The 21,763-nt window shown below is 52.1% G+C and overlaps 1 protein-coding gene across 1 annotated transcript in view; it reads right to left on the bottom strand.

The window, feature by feature from the left end:
- Positions 1–16,743, bottom strand: part of Nkain1 (sodium/potassium transporting ATPase interacting 1) — a 41,287-nt gene extending 24,544 nt beyond the window's left edge. Inside the window, exon 1 of the mRNA XM_076565204.1 lies at positions 16,579–16,743. Coding sequence (XP_076421319.1) covers positions 16,579–16,632 — 54 coding nt within the window. The 5' untranslated portion in view covers positions 16,633–16,743. The remainder of the gene's footprint in view (positions 1–16,578) is intronic.
- Positions 16,744–21,763: the final 5,020 nt, after the last annotated feature.

Raw genomic sequence — 21,763 nt, 5'->3', positions numbered from 1 at the left:
TAACAGAGAGGAGAAATGAAAGAACAGGAAGGCAGAAGGAGTCACTGCCAGCCGCCGCCAGGACAAGCAGCATGAAAAGATGCCGGTAAGCCACAAACCACATGGCAAGGTATAGATTTGTGGAAATGGATTAATTTAAGCTATAAGAACAGTTACAAAAAGCCTGCCACGGCCATACAGTTTGTAAGCAATATAAGTCTCTGTGTTTATTTGGTTGGGTCTGAGGGGCTGTGGGACTGGCGGGTAACAAAGATTTGTCCTGACTGTGGGCAAGGCAGGAAAACTCTAGCTACACTGTGGTGTCTGTTACGAGCAAACTGCTAAATCCTCACTGAAGACACTTTCAGAAGAGTCTTAGGTTACACAGGGGCAGTGCAAGGTTTGAAGAGCTTGGAGCTCAGCATCAGGAATACCAGGTTCAAGTCCCAACTCTACCACATATGACAAGGGCAGCCCATAAAACTCCTCTATTGGGTCCAGCTTGCTCCTTGGCTGGACTGAGAAGTGAATACAAGGGCTTGAGAAAGGTCCATGCCCTCCTTACATACAGACTTATCAGCTCCACGCTGACTCCAAGGGTATCTAAGGAGCTCTTTTGAGGGCATCTTCATCTCCATTTTTTTTCTTCAAAATTGTTGTATGAGTGCGCTACTGTGTGTGTGTGTGTGTGTGTGTGTGTGTGTGTGTGTGTGTGTGTGTGTGTGTGTGTGTGGCATGGCACACATGTGGAAGTCATGGGACAACTTTGTCCTCTCTACCTTTATAGGATTCCAGGAACCTAACCTGGGGGGGGCGGGGCAGAATTCCTTGGCAAGTATCCTTACCCACTGAGCCATCTAGCCTGCCCTTTGTTTTGTTTTGTGAGACAGTCTCATGAAGCCCAGGCTGGCTTTGAACTCACTATGTTACAGCTGAGGCTGTCCTGGAGTTTATGAACCTCTTGCCTTCACCTCCTGAGAGCGAGGATGATGGCTGATGCTATGCTGGGCCACACTCAGGTCTTCCTGCATGGCAGGCAAGCACTTTTCCACCTGAGCCACATCCCCTGCCCGGCATCTCTCTTCTGGTCCAGCACTCCCAGTATCTCCACATCACCACGGGCACCCCTGAAACCCAGTACCTGGCACAGAGACCAACCAACGTCTCACCAGCCAAATGAAGCATGAGGCCCTTCATCCAAGTACCTCACAGTCATCAAGGGCATTCAGTGGGCTATGCTTGGTGACAGGCTCTGGGAAAGGATCCCATTTACGCCGGGGGGAGGAGGCAGAAACAAGGAGTCAAGGAGAAAAGACCGGTCTATCAGATGAGGAGGAAACAGTGAGTGCGGAGGCGGTGAGCTGGGGAAGGACCTGGGTGCTCAGGTGAGCATGGCCGAACATGGGGACACGGATATGGTGAGAAGTCAAGACTGAAAGTCGAGGGCCAGTGAGATGGCTTAGTGGGTAAAGACGAATGCTGCCAGGCCTGACTGACTGACTGACAGATCCCCAAGACCCACAGGACAGAAGAGAACCAACTCCCTAAAGCTGTCCTCTTGTCTCCACAGGCAAGCAAGCCAAGGAGAGCAGACGTGTGTGCGCATGCACACACACTACACCCCCTCCCCGACATGCACAAAATAAATAAGTAAATGGAACACAAAAAGAAAGCTCCGTAGGACAGCCTGAGCTGACCACAGTCTGGACCACTGACTTATTTAGTACCTGGACCAGCAGCAGCAGCAGCAGCATTACCACCTGGGAAATCATTAGAAACTGGAATCCACGGGCCCTACTTCAGATCTACTAACCAGAAGCTCTGGGGGATATGTAGAAATAGTTTGTTTCTTTGAGACAAGATCTCACCATGTAGCCCAGGCTAGCCTTGTGGAGATTGTACTGCCCTGTCTCTAGGTGCTGGGATTACAGGTGCTGCCATCCCGTCTCTCAGACATCTGCAAGCCCTCTGGGCAATCCTGATGCACATTTGAGAAGATGGCTTCCAGCTTCATTTAGAAGGCAGGAAGGCAAGGAGGAGCCATGGAGGGCTTTAGGCAGAGGGGGGCAGGATCAACACTGCATTCTGTTAAGATTCGGTCAGCTGGTGAAGACAGACCCAGGGCTGACGGGGAAGGACAGGTAAGATGTAGTGGACCCACCTCCAGTCGGACAGAGCTGCAGTCAGCTGCACAATGGAGCTTTCTGTTTGAAAGGGAGGGACCATGGCAAGTCATAGGCCCCTGCTGGGCACGGGGCCTGTTGCCAGGGTGACTACCTGTCACTCAGAGAAAAGGGGCAGGGCCCCACGGAGAGGTCAATGATGGGAAGCTGGTTGTCATGGCAATTTCCCCTAAGGTAGGTCAGGGAAAGGGAAGAAAGAAGGCTGGTTGTCTCCAGGTGCCCCAACATATCCCTTCATTTGCAGAGAGGAGTCCACTAGACTAGCGGCCCCTAAGTTCTTCTCTGACTCCATCCAGCTCATCATCCCAGCGCTGCCATCTGGGCCCCAGCCACTCCCCTTCTCTCTCCATCAGGAAGCTACAACCTCGGGTCTCAGCCCATGGGCTTGGGGCTGTCTCCATGGCTACAACCTTGGTAGCCATGGTGATCTCCCCTCAAGAGGCCAGGGCCTCTCATCCTCTAGGCCATGGCCTTCCTTTGCCAAGAATGCTGGGGTGGGGGCAGTGGCCAGTGTGGGGACAGTGACTCAAGCCAGAGGTGGGGCACAAGGCAAGAGAAACTAACAGAGACACGCCATTCACAAGGAAGGACACAATGAAGAGTGTTTCAAGGTCCCCAGCAAGGAAGCTCAGGATGACAAAGGTCTAACCTCAGGTAGATTTGGTCATGTCCTGAGTCTCAGTTTTCCCACCAATACATCAGAATCAATGTCTATACAATAGTGCTACCACCCGAGGTTACCAGAAAAGTCAGAAAATGGACCTGGAGGGAGGTTGAAGAAAAGTCAGAAAATGGACCTGGAGGGACCTTGACCCTCAGAGGCACACTGAATCCTGGTGGTTTCTCCTTGCTAGTGGGTCACCAAGTGGGGAAGAGCAGCCAACCGGGCTCAGAAACGTCCCATGAGGCTGAGCACAGTGTGCATGTCTTTAGTTCCAGCACTCGGGAGATAGAAGCAGGCAGATCTCTGGGAATTTGGAGCCAACTAGTCTACATACCAAGTTCCAGGCCAGCCACTGCTAAGTAGTGAGACACAATCTCAAAACAAAACAAAACGCCCAGTAAGCATTGGCCAAGGGCCCCTTTGTTATTATTCTTTATTGTAATGGTTTGTTCTAGAGACAGCGTCTCAGGTAGCCCAGGATGGTCTCATACTTCCTAAGTTGCTGAGGCTGACGTTTACCTTGTGGTCTTCCTGCCTCCGCCTCTCAAGTGCTTTCTGTTGGTTTTTGAGGCTACCTCTTACTATATGGCCTAGAGTAGCCTCAACCTCTCCATCCTCCTGCCCTGGTCCCCAGAGATCTGGGGTTATAGGTGTACACCACCACACTCGGCCTATTGTTACTATTAATCATTTGGCAGTGAGTGGAGCCTTGGCTGGTGAATGGCTCCCTCCAGGTGATTTATAATGTTCTGCCACCCCGGCAGTTCTCATTCACTAGCGTGCTAAGCGGGCTTGCTGGAAAGCAGGTGCCCATGAGGCTTTTTAGTTTTCTTGCAATGCCTGGCTGGGGATCCCTGGGAGGGTGAGCCCAAGAGCTCAGCAAAACTCAAACATTTGGGAGACTCCTCATAGGAATTCTCGACTGCGTGCATAGCGGAGAGCCCGCCTCCCGGGCCAGCCCAGTGCGGCACTTGAGTGCATCAGTGCCTCCTCCAGAGGGAGGGCAGTCCTTGTCCCTGCTGAGGGTATCCCTGTCTCCATGAGTGAGCAGAAGCTGAGCGGCCACTGCAGAAGCTGGGGCTCCAGGGAACCCCCGGGGGCTGCCCCGCCCCTGCTGGAGAGAGGAGTGGCCCTAACTACACTCTAATTGCTTTCTTCCAGGCAGTTTCTCGGGAGCCAGGGAGTTCAGAGTTCATGAATAAATGAAGAGGGAGGAAGCAGGAAAGGATGTTTATTGATCCACAAATCTCTCCGTGCCAGAGTCTGCCCCACAAACGCGCGGGTCTGCAGTGGTGTGCCGTTTGGAATGTGTACAAACATGCTCATACACCACGGACAAACTCCTCTTTCTCCGTGACAGACTGACTGATGGCTACATCATCGATCCTAACCCTTGGGAGGCTGAGGTCCCTTCATCACTTCCACAGTGAGTTTGAGGCTGGGCTACGTGACATTTGGTCTCAAACAACAACAAAACCTTCTCACCTCACGACAAACTGGTCAGGCTTATGAGGGAGGCTGAGACGAGTGTCCCAAACTTACTTTGGGTCCCAGTTTCGGTGCTGCCCCTAACTTACAGGACATTCTAGAACAGTTCACAGATTATCTCCGGGCTTTAGTTTTTCTGGTTAGTGCCAGGGTGGAGTTAATGGGATTTTTTTTTTTTTTAAATCCAGTTTTTCCCATGCCAATTAGGGAACTGCAAAGTTAGAACAATCCTGAGCTTTGCCAGGTGGGCAACTGATCCTCCAACCTAATGCTGCATTCTCTCAGGAAAACTGGCAAGATGCTCCAGAGACATGATACCTCCTTGGGAATGAGATACAGGGTGGCTGAATGTCTGCTCTGCCCCTCAGGGGCGGTGAGGCCCTGGACGGGGCTCTTAAGCCTTCTGGGCCTCAAGCTGCTCCATCTATTACGTGGGAATGTGGAGAAGGTTCATGACGGGCAGACAAGACTCGGTCTAGCACCCAGCACACAGTGCAGACTCTGCACGGAGCAAATTGCTTACTGCAGTATAGGTCAGGTCACTAAGGTATTGGGCAGGGCGTGTGGTTCCCGGGCAGAGGCAGGTTCTGCTTTAATTATCAGCACTACAAAAGAACACAACAAAACAAATGCTGGGCGGCAGTGGCGCACGCCTTTACTCCTACCTAGCATTTGGGAGGCAGAGGCAGGTGGATCTTTATGAGATAGAGGCCAGCCTGGTCTACAGAGTGAGTTCCAGGACAGCCAGGGCTACACAGAGAAACCCTGTCTCAAAAACCAACAAAACCAACCAAACAAAAACCCCAACCAAGCTAGCTGATGTCAAGGCAATCTGATCAACACCATGCATTAAGTGACCTACTGTGCCTGACCCATCTGTGTTCCGAGGAGCTAGCTCGTAGTAGGTGCTCATAAATGATATGGGGGGGGGGGGGCTGGAGACACAGCTCTTAACGAGAGCACTGGGTGCTCTTGCAGAGGATCTGGGTTTGGCTCACAAGCACCTGTACCTCCAGTTCCAGGGGATTAGATAATTTCTCCGAGCTTCCTTCCTCGGGCTCCTAAATGCATGTGGTGCACACACGCAGGCAAGCTGGCACATAACACATCATTTTTTTTTTTTAAACAAAATTATGTTCCTGGGCCAGTGAAACGGCATAGCAGGAAAAGGAGCTTGCAATGAAAGTCAGAGAACTTGAGCTTGAACTCACAAAGAGGGAAAGGAGAGAACCAGCTCTGACCTCCACACGTGCACTGTAGCACCCATGTACACACTTATCATAATAACAATAAATACATAATAATATTCTCAACTACAGAAAAACAGAGCAAAACCAAAAAAGAAAAGCTAGGTGTGGTGGTGCACACCTGTAACCCCAGCACTTGGGAGGTAGGAGCAGGAGAATCAAGAGTTCGAGATCACCCTTGACTATCAACCTGTGGGCAGGCAGACTACAAGACCCCATCTCAAAGCAGTGACAGAGGCTCTGCTTCTACTGACCCAGGTAGGGTTCGCTGGGTAGATAACTGATTTCAAGTCCCCCCCCCCCCAGGATTACAGCATAGTGCTGGGTCTGAGGGACCTGAGCATCTATCTGGGCCAGGTAGGAACAGCAGGGATCCTCAGCACATACCAGTGGAAGGAAATCCTTTAAACCTGTCTTTACTTCTTTTTTTTTTTTTTTTTTTTTTTTTTTTTTTGGTTTTTCGAGACAGGGTTTCTCTGTGTAGCTTTGCGCCTTTCCTGGGACTCACTTGGTAGCCCAGGCTGGCCTCGAACTCACAGAGATCCGTCTGGCTCTGCCTCCCGAGTGCTGGGATTAAAGGCATGCACCACCACCGCCCGGCCTGTCTTTACTTCTACTAAGAGCCACAGTGTATAGGGGTGGAGAGATACCTCAGAGGTTAAGAGCACTTGGCTGCTTTTCCAGAGGACTTGGGCTCAGTTCCCAGCACCCACATGATCTATAACTCCAGTTCCAGGACATCCAAACCCTCTTCTGGCCTCTGCAGACATTGCATGCATATGGTACACAGCATACATGCAGGCAAAACACTCATAAACACATTTTTTGTTTGTTTGTTTGTTTGTTTGTTTTTTGAGACAGGGTTTCTCTGTGTAGTTTTGGTGCCTGTCATGGAACTCACTCTATAGCCCAGGCTGGCCTCAAACTCGGAGAAATCTGCCTGGCTCTGCTTCCCAGAGTGCTGGGATTAAAGGTGTGCCACTACCACCTGGCTCATACACACATTTTAAAAAAGGAAACCTCAATGTGGAACCCTGACCTTGGGCACCAGATAGATGGCACTCTGTGGTTCTGCCCATTCTTGGAAGTCCTCAGCTGGGAAAAGGTAATGCTGTTGTGGGGGCTTGACATGATGCTGGTGAAGCCCTATGGGGTGGATCCAGCCTTGGTACTACTGCCTGGTGTGACTGCAGTTGTCCTCAGATGCTGTTTCTGTAAAGCGGGATGGTAGCTGTCCACCAGGCATGGGTCCCCATGCCGGAGCAGAGGGAAGATACATGGGCTACAGCAGTTATAACCCGAGATGTGTCCTAAAAGCTTGTCAACTGCTATGGAGAGACTTTGTGGTCCATTTCACATGTGGGGAAACGGAGTCCCAGGGAGGGATGGGAGTTGTCTAAGGTCACAGAGTCAGATACTATAAAAAGCCAGGAACAGCAACAGTGTCCACACCCTGACCTCTCCAATGACTTGGAGATGCTGGAACAGATTTCCACAAGACTGGGCCATCCTGCTCATGGCTGGAGGACTCTAGGGGACCCGACATTCCCTAGTGGCTCGGGGACTGTTCAGGGGCTTCCTGGACTGGCTTGTACAGGGAGGAGCGCTGGAGGATGGGAAGGGCTGACCCGTCCTCCGGACCCACCCAGCTAGCACCTCCACTCTCAAGGTGGCCGAGAGGCCGTGCAAACACTCCAGGAGCCCAGGACCACAGCACCATTTGTCAGCTTTGCATGGTGGCGGCAGGCTCATCTCCATGGCAACAGTGCAGTGTGAAGGCATCTCGGCATCATTAGGGAGTGCGTTGAGTAGTATAAACAGAGGCCGCAGTAGATTATACGCCTGTTATGAGCAGTCTCGGGCTCGGAGCATTGGTAATTATGCCTAATTGTGCATTTAATTGTGTAATTGAAAACCCACATCTCTGGTTCAGGCTGGGGCTGCAGAACTTGCCCCCCTCCCCAAAGCAAAGGAGACTTAGGAGCCAACCCGGACTCTGGGAAACTAAGGTTGCCTCTTCTCAGGCAGAGGGTAAAATGTCCACATACTCGCATTTTTCTGCTTCCAAGGTCCAGAACTCCACCAGGCCCAGAACTAGGGAGGGGTCAGAAAGGCACAGGCTCAGAGTAGAGGGTCCTAAGAATACATTTTTCATCATTTGTTACAGCATTTGATGCTACTGGCACTGTCCTCTCGGAACCACCATCTGGCAGTTCCAGAGGCCTGGGTCATCTTCAGATTTATTACATGTCCAGGAAGCTACCCAGCCTGCCCACGAACCTAGTCATCACTGCAGACAACTCGCCACTTGGTTATCAGCCCCAACCCAGATGGCCACTGGCTTTTGGAAGGGGTGCAGGATGAGGCTGAGGCAGGGTCTGTAGCTCAGTCTGCCCTAGACCTCATTATATAGCCTAAGCTGTCCTTGAACCCACAGCGATTCATCAGAGCTGGACCTCCATAGAGTTTGAAAACACGGATGGAGTCCAATACCTCCTCCAATCCTCCATTTAACAGACTGGGAAAATTAAGTCTAGAAAGTTGTACTGTGAGTGAGGATCAGGATCCAGGGCTCTGGGTCACTTCAAACCCCGTGATGAACCAGCCCAACTTCAGGTCATGCTCTTACGGTCCTGTGAGACGGCTGCTGTCATCCGCTCATCTTACAGCTCAAGGCGCAGCAAGTCCACATGATTAGACAGGACTGCCGCTCCACCCTGCTCCTCCACTGCTGAGGAAGGAGACGGGATTCTCCTGTCCTATAGCATCTATAGCAGAACCTTTGGGCTCTGATCCTCCGCACTCAAGGGGATTTCCCAACCATGCACAGGCAGGTTATGATTACCCTAGTTTAGAACCGTGAAGGCGGAAGCCCAGAAACAATGTCTTGCCCAAGGTCACTGGGCTACAACAAGGCAGGACTGGAACTCAGAGCCCAGGCTTATCTTGATCCTGAGTTCGCCCAATCCACACCTGAATCCCTTACATCGATCGGCTTTTTTGAGATGCAGGGCCAGGAAACTAGAAATCTACCAAGGCTAACAGTTCATCCCAAACCTGTGTTCAGTTTCCCACCCTGCTGGCAGAAGTGAATGTCCCCAGAAGGCAGGTGTGTGTTGACACTCAACGCTCTCAGTCAGTCTCCGAATGTCGTTCTCTAGGTTAGGTGGGTATCGGGGATGGGGGATGAGGTCAAGGACAAGACACAACTCTACTCCATGGCTTGGAGCCTCCTCCTCCTCCTCTTTAACAGGGTATTATGCAGTCCAGGCTGGCCTCAGACTCACTATGTAGTCAAAGATAACCTGGACTTCTGGTCTACCTTGACTTCCTGAAGTGTGTTCACGTACTACCGTATTGAGTTTATGTGGTGCTGGGACTGAACCCAAGGCTCCATGCATGCACGACATCAGGCTTAGCAGCAAGTGCCTTTACCAGCTGCACCATTTCACTGCCCTCCTCCCTTAAAGATACTATTATTGTAGGGGCTGGAGATGGCTCCATTAAGAGCACAGGCTGCTCTTGCAGAGGACCTGGGTTTGATTCCCAGCACACACATGGTGGTGACTCACAACTGCCCCACAAATCCATTTCAGGGAACCTGAGGCTTCTGTGGGTAGCACGTACACACACGGCACACAGACATACACAAAAGCAAAACACAAGTACACACAAAATAAAATAAAATTGAAAAAAACAGTATTGTGTGTGTGTGTGTGTGTGTGTGTGTGTACATGATGGAAGGGCCTATGTGTCACAGGGCACAAATGGAGGTCAGAGGACAACTTGTGGAGTTGATTTCTCTCCCCACACCTTTATGTGGGTTCTGGGAATTGAACTCAAGTTGCCGGGCTTGCTTAGCAAAGTTCTTTTGCCAGCTGAGCAATATTATTGGCCTCTTATTCTGTTGTTGTTTCATTTCCTTCTTGAAATAGGGCTTCATTGTGGAGCCCTGGAACTTGCTATGTAGACGAGGCTGGCCTTAGACTCACAGAGATCCTCATGCCTCTGTCTCCTAGAATGTTGAGATTAGAGACAGAGCACCACCAAGTTCAGATTTTTTTTTGTAGTTTTTGTTTTGTTTTGAGATAGGGTCTCACTATACTATGTTGCTCTGGCTGTCCTGGAACTCACTCCATAGACCAGGCTGGCCTCAAACTCAGAGATTCATCTGCCTGCCTCTGCCTCCTGAGTGCTGAGATTAAAGGTGTGGGCCGCCACTCCTGGCTCTTGTGTATGTGGTTTTCTGTTTGTTTGTTTTAAGACAGGGTCTTACTTTATAGCCTGGGCTGGCCTGGAATTCACTATGTAGAGCAGACTGGCCTCAAACTCTTAGCAACCCCTGCCCCAGCCTCCTGAGTGCCAAGCTATAGAGGCCGTCACTTATTTACTATATGTAGTTGTGAACAGACCGGATAACATCAAGGGGCAGGGATCTAACACCATGCTAGGCTCACAGCAGATCCCAGAGAAAGACAAGATTATTCCCACCCAGTCCCAAACATTCCACATAAGGAGAGGAAGTCTTGGGCACGGTGCATTCCTATAATCCCAGGGACAGGGAAGCAAGAGGATCAGGAGTTTGAGGCCAGCCTGGGATACATAAGACCCTGCCTTAAAAACAAAAACAAAAAACCCCCAAAAACCACAGAAAGAAGGAAGGAGAGTAGAGACAGAGGAAGAAGAAGGGAAGAAGAGGAGAGCTGGAGAGATGATTCAGTGGTTAAGAACACTTGCTATTCTTTCAGAGGACTGGAGTGGATTCCCAGCACCCACATAAGGTGATTCCCAACACCCCTGTAGCTACTGCTCTTGGGAGATCTGACACCTCTGACCACTGAGGGAACCTGCACTCAACATAAACATAATTAAAAATAAATCTTTTAGCCGGGCAGTGGTAGCGCACGCCTTTAGTCCCAGCACTTGAGAGGCAGAGGTAGGCAGATCTCCGAGTTCAAGGCCAGCCAGCTCTACAAAGTGAGTTCTAGGACAACCAGGGCTACTCAGAGAAACCCTGTCTCAAAAAAAAAAAAAAAAAAAAAAACCAAACAAATAATAATAAAAAGTAAAAAGGAGGCGGCAGAGAACTATGACAAACTTGGATAAACATGGATCATTTATAGGAATGACCTTGATCAGTAAAACCTCTGATCTAGGCAGAGATGGGGCTGAGTGACCAGTCCAAATAGCATGGGACTGTGGGGAGTGTGTCCCCAGGCAGGTTCGTGCCCGACACTGTCAGGCCATCACCTCACCTCGTCCCCAGACTGCCATGCAGCAGAGTGCTGCACTAACTACATCACAGGTGAGAAGCAGGCAGCAACACTTGCCTGGTCACAGAGACCGGCTTCTGACTCCGCCATTCACTGTCCCACCCACCCTGCAGAGAGGCCATCCCTGGCCCCCAGAGCCCTCTGGCCTCAGTCTGTCCATCTGCTCAAGGGAGCAGATCTCCCCGCTTCATTCTGTCCCCAAGGAGCTGAAGCACAGAAGTGACCGGGAAAATTTCACACCCCTAACTCTGACGCCAGGCCTAGGACCTCAAGCCCCAGGTGAGGAGTCAGCTCCCTCCTTCGAATGAGCCACACGCTTGCAGCTGCAGCTGCTGTGGAGCGCAGGCCCCTAGAGCCGCCTCTCTCCATCCTCACCATCACTATCGCTAATAACAACATCCATCAGCTTGACCATGTTTCACGCCATTACTCTCGGCTCAGCTGGAAGCCGAGTTATTTCCCCCTCACTCACCCACCACCTTCCAGAAAGCAAAGAGCTTCTCAGAAGGGGAGGGGGAGGATTCCAATATTTTCTCTGAGTACCTACTATGCACCTGGCACCTTTCTATCACTATCTATCACTCTGTGAGGCGGGGACCAGACTTAGAACCTGGGGCCTATGGAGAATGCATCCGCCCAAGGTCACACAGACCCACCACACTAGGAAGCCCTTACCAGCTCAGAGTGGAGAGAGGACACACACAAGAGACCATTAACACCTCACTTCAGACAGGAAACTGAAAACTGGAACTGTATGCTGTCATGACCTTTTTTAAGGGGCAGAAGAGGACTGACATTCAGGTTCTGTCACCAACTAGCTTGGTGACCTTGGGCAAACTTCCTCACCCCTGGGCACCTCAATGTCCTCATCTGAAAAAGGGGACAATAAAACCATCCATCCCAGAGCTTGGAATGAAGATAATGCGAAGGGTAGAGGCAGGAAAATGGCGAGCGTTTATTGATCGTTTAACATGTACCAGGCACTCTGCCAAGCACTTTACATATGTAAGCTCATTTGGTTAAATGAGGTAATGCATACAAAGTGCTTAGCACAGGCCTCCTGAAACGGGAATGATGATGATGATGAAGAAACTGATGAGTCCCTGGGGCAAACGGCCCTGGTCCATCCCCTTACCAGAAGAACAGAGTGGCCATGGGAACTTGGGAAGGAGGTGAGAAGAGAGAGGAAATATGCAAATGAGTGAAAAGCGGAGGGAGTGAACAGAATTAATAACATCAACATGTTACAGTAATTAGAACCCAGGAAACCAAAGGGCCAGGGAGGTTCTGAGAACAGAGGGAACGACAAAACCTCCACACCAGCCCAGATGTCCTCTCAGATCCCAGTCAGGGAGAGCTGGGACCCCAGGAACTACAAAACCTCCACACCAGCCCAGATGTCCTCTCAGATTTCAGTCAGGGAGAGCTGGGACCCCAAGAACTACAAAACCTCCACACCAGCCTAGATGTCCTCTCAGATCTCAGTCAGGCAGAGCTGGGACCCCAGAAACTACAAAACCTCCACACCAGCCCAGATGTCCTCTCAGATCCCAGTCAGGGAGAGCTGGGACCCCAAGAACTACAAAACCTCCACACCAGCCTAGATGTCCTCTCAGATCCCAGTCAGGGAGAGCTGGGACCCCAGGAACCAGGCTTCAAGTTCTCCATACCTCATAGATGGGGAAAAATAAAAAAACAGGTGAAACAGGTGAAACAGGTGCATGTGCAACCCCTATAATAACCTAAGAATCAGGAACTTGGGGGCCGGGAGACAGCTCAGTCAATCCAGTGCTTGACACACAAGCACAAGGGCCTGTTTAACCCCCAGCACCCACATAAAAGAGCCGGGTGCAGCTGTGTGTGTGTGTGCGCGTGCACGTGTGTGTGTGTGTGTATGTGCGTGTGCGTGCGTGTGTGTGCGTGCGTGCGTGTGTGTGTGTGTGTGTGTGTGTGTGTGTGTGTGTGTGTGTGCGTGTGTAAGGCAGGGACAGGAGGCTCTCTGGTGTTTGCCGGCCTGCCAGGTTAGCCAATCAGTGAGATCTAGGGTCAGTGGGAGGCACCGTAGGGTACAAAAGGTGGAAGAGGCTGAGGGAAACAACGACAGCAGCAACTGTTTATACAGGACAGACAACAAGGCTGAGCTTTGGAGAAGCGAAGTAGTGCGTGGTGGCGCACGTCTGTAATCCCAGCACTCGGGAGGCAGAGGCAAGCGGATCTCTGAGTTCGAGGCCAGCCTGGGCTACAGAGTGAGTTCCAGGACAGCCAACGTCACACAGAGAAACCAGGTCTCAAAATTAAAAACAGCAGCAACAACAAAAGAACAAAAACAAAAACAACAACAACAAGCCAGCAAGATGGCTCAGAGGGTGAGGGTGCCTGCTGCCAATCCTGACAACTTCAGTTCCATCACTGGGACGCACGTGGCGGGAGGAGAGAACCAACTCTTGCTAGCCATCCTCTGACCCCCACATGCATGCCGCAGCATCTCACACACATACACTAAATAAATGATTAAAATATATAAAAAAAAAAAATGAGGAAGAGAGAGACAGAGACACTTATTCAAGATCACACAGCTAGGAAGTGACAGAGATCTGGAACCCAGATGACTGTGCAAAGTCCAGTGCCTCCATTAGCACCCTGCACTGGTCCAGCTCAACGGCATAGTCCCAATCCCCTTCCTCGAGGGCTCCATTCCCTTGTGTTCCACACCTCTGCTCAAACAACTCCACCCACAGAAGGGTCCGGGACTGGCTTGCTTCGTTACAATGCCGGAACTCCATTGGAAAAAGAAAACGATCCTTTCTTTTCTTACATTTTTCAGCTGAAAAGCAGCTAACTGCCTCTTTAATACCTCAGTCCTTTGGATGAGAAAGCTGAGCCTTCTTCTCCCCTCAGGCTGGCACATTCACCATCCTGAGAGCACATTCTGGAAGCTGCCAGGCTGCAGGGGCTCTAGGGGGTTTAGTGAGTGACAGCTGGAGGGACCCTCTCTGCAATCAGCTCAGACAGAGCAACATTGCCAAGAGACCAATTTTCAAGTCATCCCCCCCCCCCCCCGCGCCCCCCAGCGCTTCCTAAATTGTCTCATGTAGCCTGCACAAGCTGCCCAAGCCACCCAGGCAGGGCGTGGGAGAAGTGGACTCCCACCCAGGTCCTGTCTAGTGCATCTCTGTGCTGGTGAAAGAATGGGTGTTGCCTTGGGTGGGAAAGCTTGGAGGCCAGGAGACCCCCGTACCACACTTCTGCTTCCCAAGATGGGTGAGCGCGTCTCTAAGGACCCCAGTGTACCAAAGCCAGAGCTGCTTCAGCTGTAGCTAAGGCAACAGAGGCGGCTGGTCCCATGCCTGAATCCCAGTGCGTGGGTCCCTTTGAGCAAGTTGCATCCCTGGGTCACAATGAAGGTTAAATGATTTGACTCAGGGAAAAAGCACTCGCAGGAGTGGCTGGTACCAGTGAGATAGCAACAGAGCAAGCCTGGGACCAACTGCTTCAGGTCCACCTACGGGAGGGCATCGGGCAGAGAGAGAAGAAAACTGGTTCTGATTTCCACTCTACGTGCACACACGTGTTTATTCACTTCATAATATATGCACATTGTTTCTTAAGTTTAAAAAATGTGGTTTAAAGCTGGGCAGTGGTGGTGCACACTTTTAATGCCAGCACTAGGGAGGCAGAGGCAGGAGGGTTCCTGAGTTCAAGGCTAGCCTGGTCTACAGAGTGAGAGTTCCAGGACAGCCAGAGCTATACAGTGAGACCCTGTCTTGAAAAAAACAAAACAAAACAAACAGCCAAAAAGAAATTTAGTTTAAAATTTAAGCCAGCCATCCAGTAATGCCATCACTGGAGGGGGGTGGCCGTGGGGCTGAGCTGGAAGATTGCTGAGAGTTCAAGACCTGCCTGGACTGCAAGAGTTAGAACTTGTCTCAAACAAACACAACAAGCAAACAAAAACAGAGAGGGATCCTTAGGCCCAGAGAGTCGGCTCAGCAGTTAAGAGTGCACTGCTCTTGTGGAGGACCTGAGTTTGGTTCTGAGCATCCACCACCTGTAAACGCAGCTCCAGGGGCCCTGGTGGCCTCTTCAGGATGCCTTAAGCACCTGCACACACAGACACACACAATTTAAAAATTAATAAATCTTTGAAAACCTCTGAAAAGTTTGAAGATTTCTTGGCATTTTATGTTCCTCAAAACAGATACAGGAGAATGCTTCAACTGTGAACCCAGATTCGCCAAATAACCGGTTCTTCATTTAGCTTACAAATATTAATGAGGTGTCAAGCTCCGTCCAGCTGCTGGGGATTTACCAAGAACAAAGTGGGCTATTTCTGCCCTTTTGGAGTTTTCATCCTACCTGGTGGTGATTAACTGCCCCCCCCCCCACACCATCTTTGTGAATGGACGCTTGACAGGCCTGGTGGCTTTGTGAGGTGAAGACACCCGGACACCAATCTTGGGGCAGAGGAGGGTCTAGTGTAGCCCAAGAGGACAATGCTGTGGATGGCAGGCTGCGGCTGGTTGCCCCAAAGGAAAATTGAGAGGACAAGGCCACATACACACCCCACTCAAAGCCCCTCCATCATCCTCTGCACCTATGTGTGTCGGGGGTCGGGGTGGGGGCACATGCAGGCCAGAAAGCAGACCCAGACGCAGGGACCCACAGGACTGAGGCAAAGGCACCCCGGCTCCTCCTTAGACCCGAACCCCGGCTCCTCCTTAGACCCGAGCGCTGCCTGCAGTTCCTACCCAACACTGCCCAGAGAAGTAAAGCCCTTAGGTGTTGGAACCCTGCTCCAAGGGAGGAAGAAGACCCCGGCCTCTCCTCTATCACCTTCTCAATTCACAGGCCAGGACCTTAGTTACTCTTAGCCTCCAGATTCACTCTGCTGCCCCCCAACCCTTAGTCAAAGACCTCATTTTCCCAAATTGGGGCCAGCACAGAGCCCCCAGATGACCTGCTTCTTCCCAGGACACCTAAGTGCCTCCATCCAATGGGACCAGGGAACTCTTTACCTGACCCCACCCCGCTGCTGATGGAACAGATGGCTCCTGGGACCTCGGGGGACTCGGTGGCCAGATCAAAGCCACAGAGTGGGTCCCGTGCCTGCCAGGTTAGGTTGGCTCAAGATACATCAATTCCTGGTGACCCTCCTCAAGGAGGTGGCTCTCCACTCAGGACACCCAGTCAGGAGGGTTCCGGGAGGCAGAAAAGAAGCACAAAGGCCGGCTAAGGGTTCTTAAGAGTCTCAGGTCCCACCATACAAACAGGAAGCAGAAATGGCCAGAATTCTAAAAACATTCCAGACACACACACACACACACACACACACACACACACACACACACACACACACACACACACACACAGGAGCAGAAAGAGACTTTGTGAGAGACACTCACAGGGGCGGAGCCCAGAGGACTGGGGTACCCACGGAACCAGCGATTTGGAGGGGAACATGCGGTCAGGGACCTCGCCGAGTACACAGATCAGCCTCGGACACACCCCCAGACCCAAGGGAGCCACAGTCCCGGGGCGCAGCCCCAGCGGGAGCCCACGCGCACCGTACGAGCGGACGCGTGCAGCCCGGGCGCGCTGGACCGTGCGCGCGAGCGCGGGGCTGAGGCGAGGAGCGCACACAAAGGGACAAGCCGGCCCGCGCGGGGCAGGCTCCGCCCGGCCACCCCGCACCCCGGGTGGCGCCCACGCGCGGCCGCGGCCCCACCCCGCCCCGCGCGGCTCACCAGCTGCAGGCAGCAGAAGGCGACCAGCGTGCAGCGCCCGCTGCACTTGCCCATGGCTCCTCCTCGCGCCGCGCGGGGCCGCGTCGTCCCGATGGCGCCCCGGGGCGGCGGGGCCGGCGACTAGGGCCGGATCCCCAGAGCCGCGGCCGGCCGCCCGCGCCCCGAGTGCATGGTGCGCCCGGTCCGCGCGGGCTCCGCCGCGCCTCCTTTGTCTGCGGCCGGCCGTCGGCACACCTCCCGCCCGCGGCGCCGGCCAGCGCTCAGCGGCCCCCCGCAGGCACCGAGCGCGGCGCGGTGCAGGACTGCCCAGCTGGGGCAGCCGCCCGGGCGCTCGGCGGCTGCCGCTTCCCGGCCCACCACGTGGCTCGGCCGCCACCCGGGAGGGAGGCGAGGGAGGGGCGGAAGAGCGAGGGGGGCGGGGGAGGGGAGGGGCGTGGAGCGAAGTGGAAGAGTGCGAGTCCTGCGCGCTGGCAGCTCGGGGTCGCACCGAGACTGCTGTTCGCGGGCTGTGTCACCTTGGGCAGATCACATTACCTCTCTGGACCATCCCCCGGGGGCCTCAGGAGCAAAGTAGGAAAAAGTCCCTTGCAGGCTGTCCTGTAAACCGAGCGTTAGCCCTTAACCTGGCCCGCTGAGGTAGGGAGCTGGAGCCACCCTGCCAGGGGAACCCTGGGGTTCCAACTTTGTGTTCTCAACACAGTTTGCCAGCCCTCCCGGTTTCCTGACCACATTTTCTTCTTTCCCTCTTTTCTTCTTCTGGTGTATCCCGGGTTTCTGGAAGCCAGAGGTAAGCCTGAAGCGCTCTTCAGTTCTCGTGAATCTTCATAGCTCAGGGACCAGATCGGTTCCCAGGCTGGCTTTTAGGAGATCCTCCTGCTTCAGCCTCCCAGATCCCGGGATTACATGCATAAGCCACTATGCCCAGCTAAACGTTGTGTTTTGAAACACGCAAGACAAGCATGCATAACGCAGTGGATTTGAGCTCTAGCACTGTCAACAACGAAAGAACAAAAGGCTTTGCAGGTTATTCCCAGAGGCAACCATCGCACATGCTCAGACCCCCTCCCCACCAAGAAGCGCCCGGGGTAACAGTGGGGACTTTTCTCAGCCATTGTTAGGGAAAGGCAGCTGTGTCCAGCCGGTTTCCGTGACTAGCCAGGCTTGCCTGATAACTATGTGGGGACTGACTCCCAGGTTTTATCAAAGCCTCCAAAGACTCCTGTTTCCCACAAGAGAAGACCCAATCCCCAGGGGTACTGGACCGACCCCCCACACCCCCCACACCCCCCCACATACACCCATGATCTCCCGCAGCCTGTCCAGCGAGCCCACGTCAGTTCCCTGCTCCATGCCGACAGTATGCTCAGACAGTCTTACAGATGTTTAGTCAACTCTCACCGACCCAAGCACTGGACACAAACTACCTCTCTCCTCCCAGAGACAGGACTCTGCTCAGCTCTGACCTGCGCTGCCAGGCTCTCCAATGTCCGTAAGCCACAGGCCCAAGGCCTGACCACCTCCCTCAGTCTGAACTAACCCCCTGTCCCAGGTCATATATTCCCCATCCTGCCCTACTAAATCATGGCCACCACTCTCACTGGCCCCTCCCTGCTTTTTTTTTTTTTTTTTTTTTTTTTTTTTTTTTTTTTTTTTTTGGTTTTTCGAGACAGGGTTTCTCTGTGTAGCTTTGCGCCTTTCCTGGGACTCACTTGGTAGTCCAGGCTGGCCTCGAACTCACAGAGATCCACCTGGCTCTGCCTCCCGAGTGCTGGGATTAAAGGCGTGCGCCACCACCGCCCGGCTCCCTCCCTGCTTTTAGGGATGCTCTTTTTGTTTGTTTGTTTGTTTGTTTTTGTTTTAAATCTATTTGTGTTGTACATTTGTGTTTGGGTGCATGCATGTTAGAGCTCCCTCATGGCTCTGAGAGGACAATGTATGGGAGTTAAATCCCCCCACAAGGGTCCCAGAGATCAAACTCAGGTCTTTGTACTCAGTGGCAAGTGTCCTTTACCAAGGCCATCTCTCAGGCCCACGACTGTTCTACTATGGGAATCCCCAGTTGTAGTGCAGGGGACCCTGGTTCATCTTCAGCATTTCAGCTGAGGCCTCACCGCTTGACCCCTGTCTGACCCATCCCAGCCTTCCATGCTTCCATGATAGCTTGTTCTAGAACCTCCTTTGCTTTGTTTCCTGAAGTAGACCGTGAGCCCTATGAGGACACTGCGTTGGTGATTTACCTTGACGTCCCCAGGACTTGGATCAGGGCAGGAGTCTTCCGATGTGAAGGGACTGAGATGGCACATCTGTCATACGCTGGGGTCTTAGTTTGTGTTACTATTTCTTTTTTTGTTGTTTTTGTTTTTTTTTGTTGTTTTTGTTTTTTTGAGACAGGGTTTCTCTGTGTAGCTTTGCGCCTTTCCTGGAACTCACTTGGTAGCCCAGGCTGGCCTCGAACTCACAAAGATCTGCCTGCCTCTGCCTCCCGAGTGCTGGGATTAAAGGCGTGCGCCACCACCGCCCGGCCAATGTGTTACTATTTCTATAATGAAACATGATGACCAAAAGCAAGCCAGGGAGGGAAAGGTTTATTTAGTTTATGCTTCTGCATCTATAGTCTATTGCTGAAGGAAGTCAGGGCAGGAACCTGGAGGCAGGAGCTGATGCGGAGGCCACAGAAGGGTGCTGCTTACTGGCTTGCTCCCCATGGCTTGCTCAGCCTGCTTTCTTATAGATAGACCCAGGACCACGAACCCGGGATGGCATCACCCACAATGGACTGGGCTCTCCCCCTCAAGGACTAATTAAGAAAAATGCTCTACAGGCTTGCCTATGACCAGATCTTATGGAGGCATTCTCTCAACTGGGGTTCCCTCCTCTCAGATGATGCCAGCCTGTGCCAAGTTGACGTAAAATTAGCTAAGCACCTGGATCCCTTTCCAGCCCTGGGTCCCAGCGGGTCCCTTTTCATTCTAGAGACTGAGCTTCTCGAAGGGAGGCAACACAGTTGGACAAGCAGAGGCAGTCATTTCTGGCAAGGGGCTCAGAACTAGGGATGGCGTGGGGTGGGGGTGGGGCTTGCAGTAGGTACCAGGAGGAATGACTAACAGGCCCAGGGAAAGCTGTGGGGAAGATGGAGCAGGATTCACAATGAAAAGGCCAGCCATGACTCAGAGCCCAGCCACATTTCCTGAGTGTGAAGGCGGGACCATGGTCAGGCCTGAGGGAAGTCTGGTAGACGTGATGGGAAGAGGGCACTGGGAAGTTCCCCTGCTCCTAACTGAGGCTAGGCGGGGTCTGTGGGGTTTGGCCTCTGAGGGTGAGAAACTGAAAACCCTGGGAACATGCTTTCATGACCGGGCTGAATGTTAAGCCTGATAACGTCCCTCCCTTCATGGTGGAGGGCTGAATATGCTCACTAATTATAGCTTCTGGGACATTTTCTGTCGCTAACCCATTCTTCAAACCAGCTGGATGCCTGACGATTCAGTTCAGCTATGGCTTGAACTACCTGGAATTAGCACAAACCCCACCCATGAAGGGCTCAGTCTCATACGCCAGCACCCCTGCAAGAGAACAGTCCCAAACCTCTGGCTACCATTTGTCCTGCTGATGGACAAGCTGTTCATGGGGCTCCCAAGCCCCCCCCCCCCCCCCGTATCCCATACTTTGCTAGAATGGTTTGCGGAACCCTGGCAGGTGCTAGACTTACATTTACTGGTCTATCATAAAGGATACCAATGAATGGCCAGATGAAAAGAGGTACCTAGGGTGGGATCTGATGGGGTCCTCGGTGTGTACCGTTCCGTCTCTGTGGGCTTGGCGTGCTCAGCATTCATCAACTTGGAAGCTCCAAAAAGAGTTCTTTGCTCAAGGATTTGCAGATACCCCCATCTCCAGGACTCCTTCACTCCAGTCCTTAAGGAAGAACCATGTGTGGGCTAAAGGTTCCAACCTGCCAATCATTTGACCTTTCTGTCGGCCCTCTTCTGAAACTACCAAGGGTCTGCCCTGGCCCTAGGACAGATCTGGGAGGACAGACAGGTGCTTAGTGACACCCCTAGGTACAGCCTCCTGGTACACCCCTTGTGGTGGTTTGAATGTAATTGGCCCCCATAAGTTCATAGGGAGTGGCACTATTAGGAGGTATGACTTCGTTGGAGTAAATGTGGTCTTGATGGAGGAATTTTGTCACTGTGGGGGGGGGTGGGCTTTGAGGTCTCATAAATGTTCAAGCCACACCCAATGTCTCAGTTCACTTCCTGTTGCCTTTTGGTCAAGATGTAGAATTTTCAGCTTCTTCTCCAGCACCATGTCTGCTTGCATGCCGCCATGTCCCATCATGATGACAATGGACTAAACTCTGAAACTATAAACCAGCCAATTAAATGTTTTCCTTATAAGAGTTGCCATGGTCTGCCAAGCAGTGGTGATGCACACCTTTAATCCCATCACTCGGGAGGCAGAGCCAGGCGGATCTCTGTAAGTTCAAGGCCAGCCTGGTCTCCAAAGCGAGTTCCAGGAAAGGTGCAAAACTACACAGAGAAACCCTGTCTCGAAAAACCAAAAAAAAAAAAAAAAAAAAAAAAAAAAAAAAAAAAAAGCGTTGCCATGGTCATGGTGTCTCTTCACTCTTCACAGCAATAGAAACCCTAACTAAGACACCCCTCTAATCCTAGCTCTCCAAAGGAAGAGGCGAGAGGATCATAAGTTCAGGGCTGGCCTGGATTACACAGATCCAGCCTTTAAAACCACCCTAAATAGGGTCTAGGGTTGTAGCTCAGTTGGTAAGTGCTTGCTTTAGCATGCATGAAGCCCTGGGTTCAGACCCTAGCATCACATAAAGCAAGGTTCATCAGTGCATGCTTCTAATCCCAGCACTCTGGAGGTGGAGACGGGGATCAGAAATTCAAAGGCATCCTCTGCCATACAGCTAATGAGAGGCCAGCCTGGGGTACATGAGACCTTGTCTCAAAAGGTGTGGGGGAGGCTAGTGAGCTAGATGAGCAGGGAAAGGTGCCAGTCTTCAAGCCTGGCCCCCCGAGTTTGAACCTTGGTCCTCACATGATGGAAGTGGAGACCTGACTCCTGCAAGTTGTCTTGTGACCTCAATTGAGTACACACACACACACACACACACACACACACACACACACACACACACACGAATAAATATATGTTAAGGGGA

The sequence above is a fragment of the Peromyscus maniculatus genome, chromosome 2 (assembly GCF_049852395.1).
Source record: "Peromyscus maniculatus bairdii isolate BWxNUB_F1_BW_parent chromosome 2, HU_Pman_BW_mat_3.1, whole genome shotgun sequence".
NCBI classification, from domain to species: Eukaryota; Metazoa; Chordata; class Mammalia; order Rodentia; family Cricetidae; genus Peromyscus; species Peromyscus maniculatus.
The sequence above is the reverse complement of the archived record's forward strand: the minus strand, read 5'-3'. Positions and strand labels throughout refer to the sequence as shown.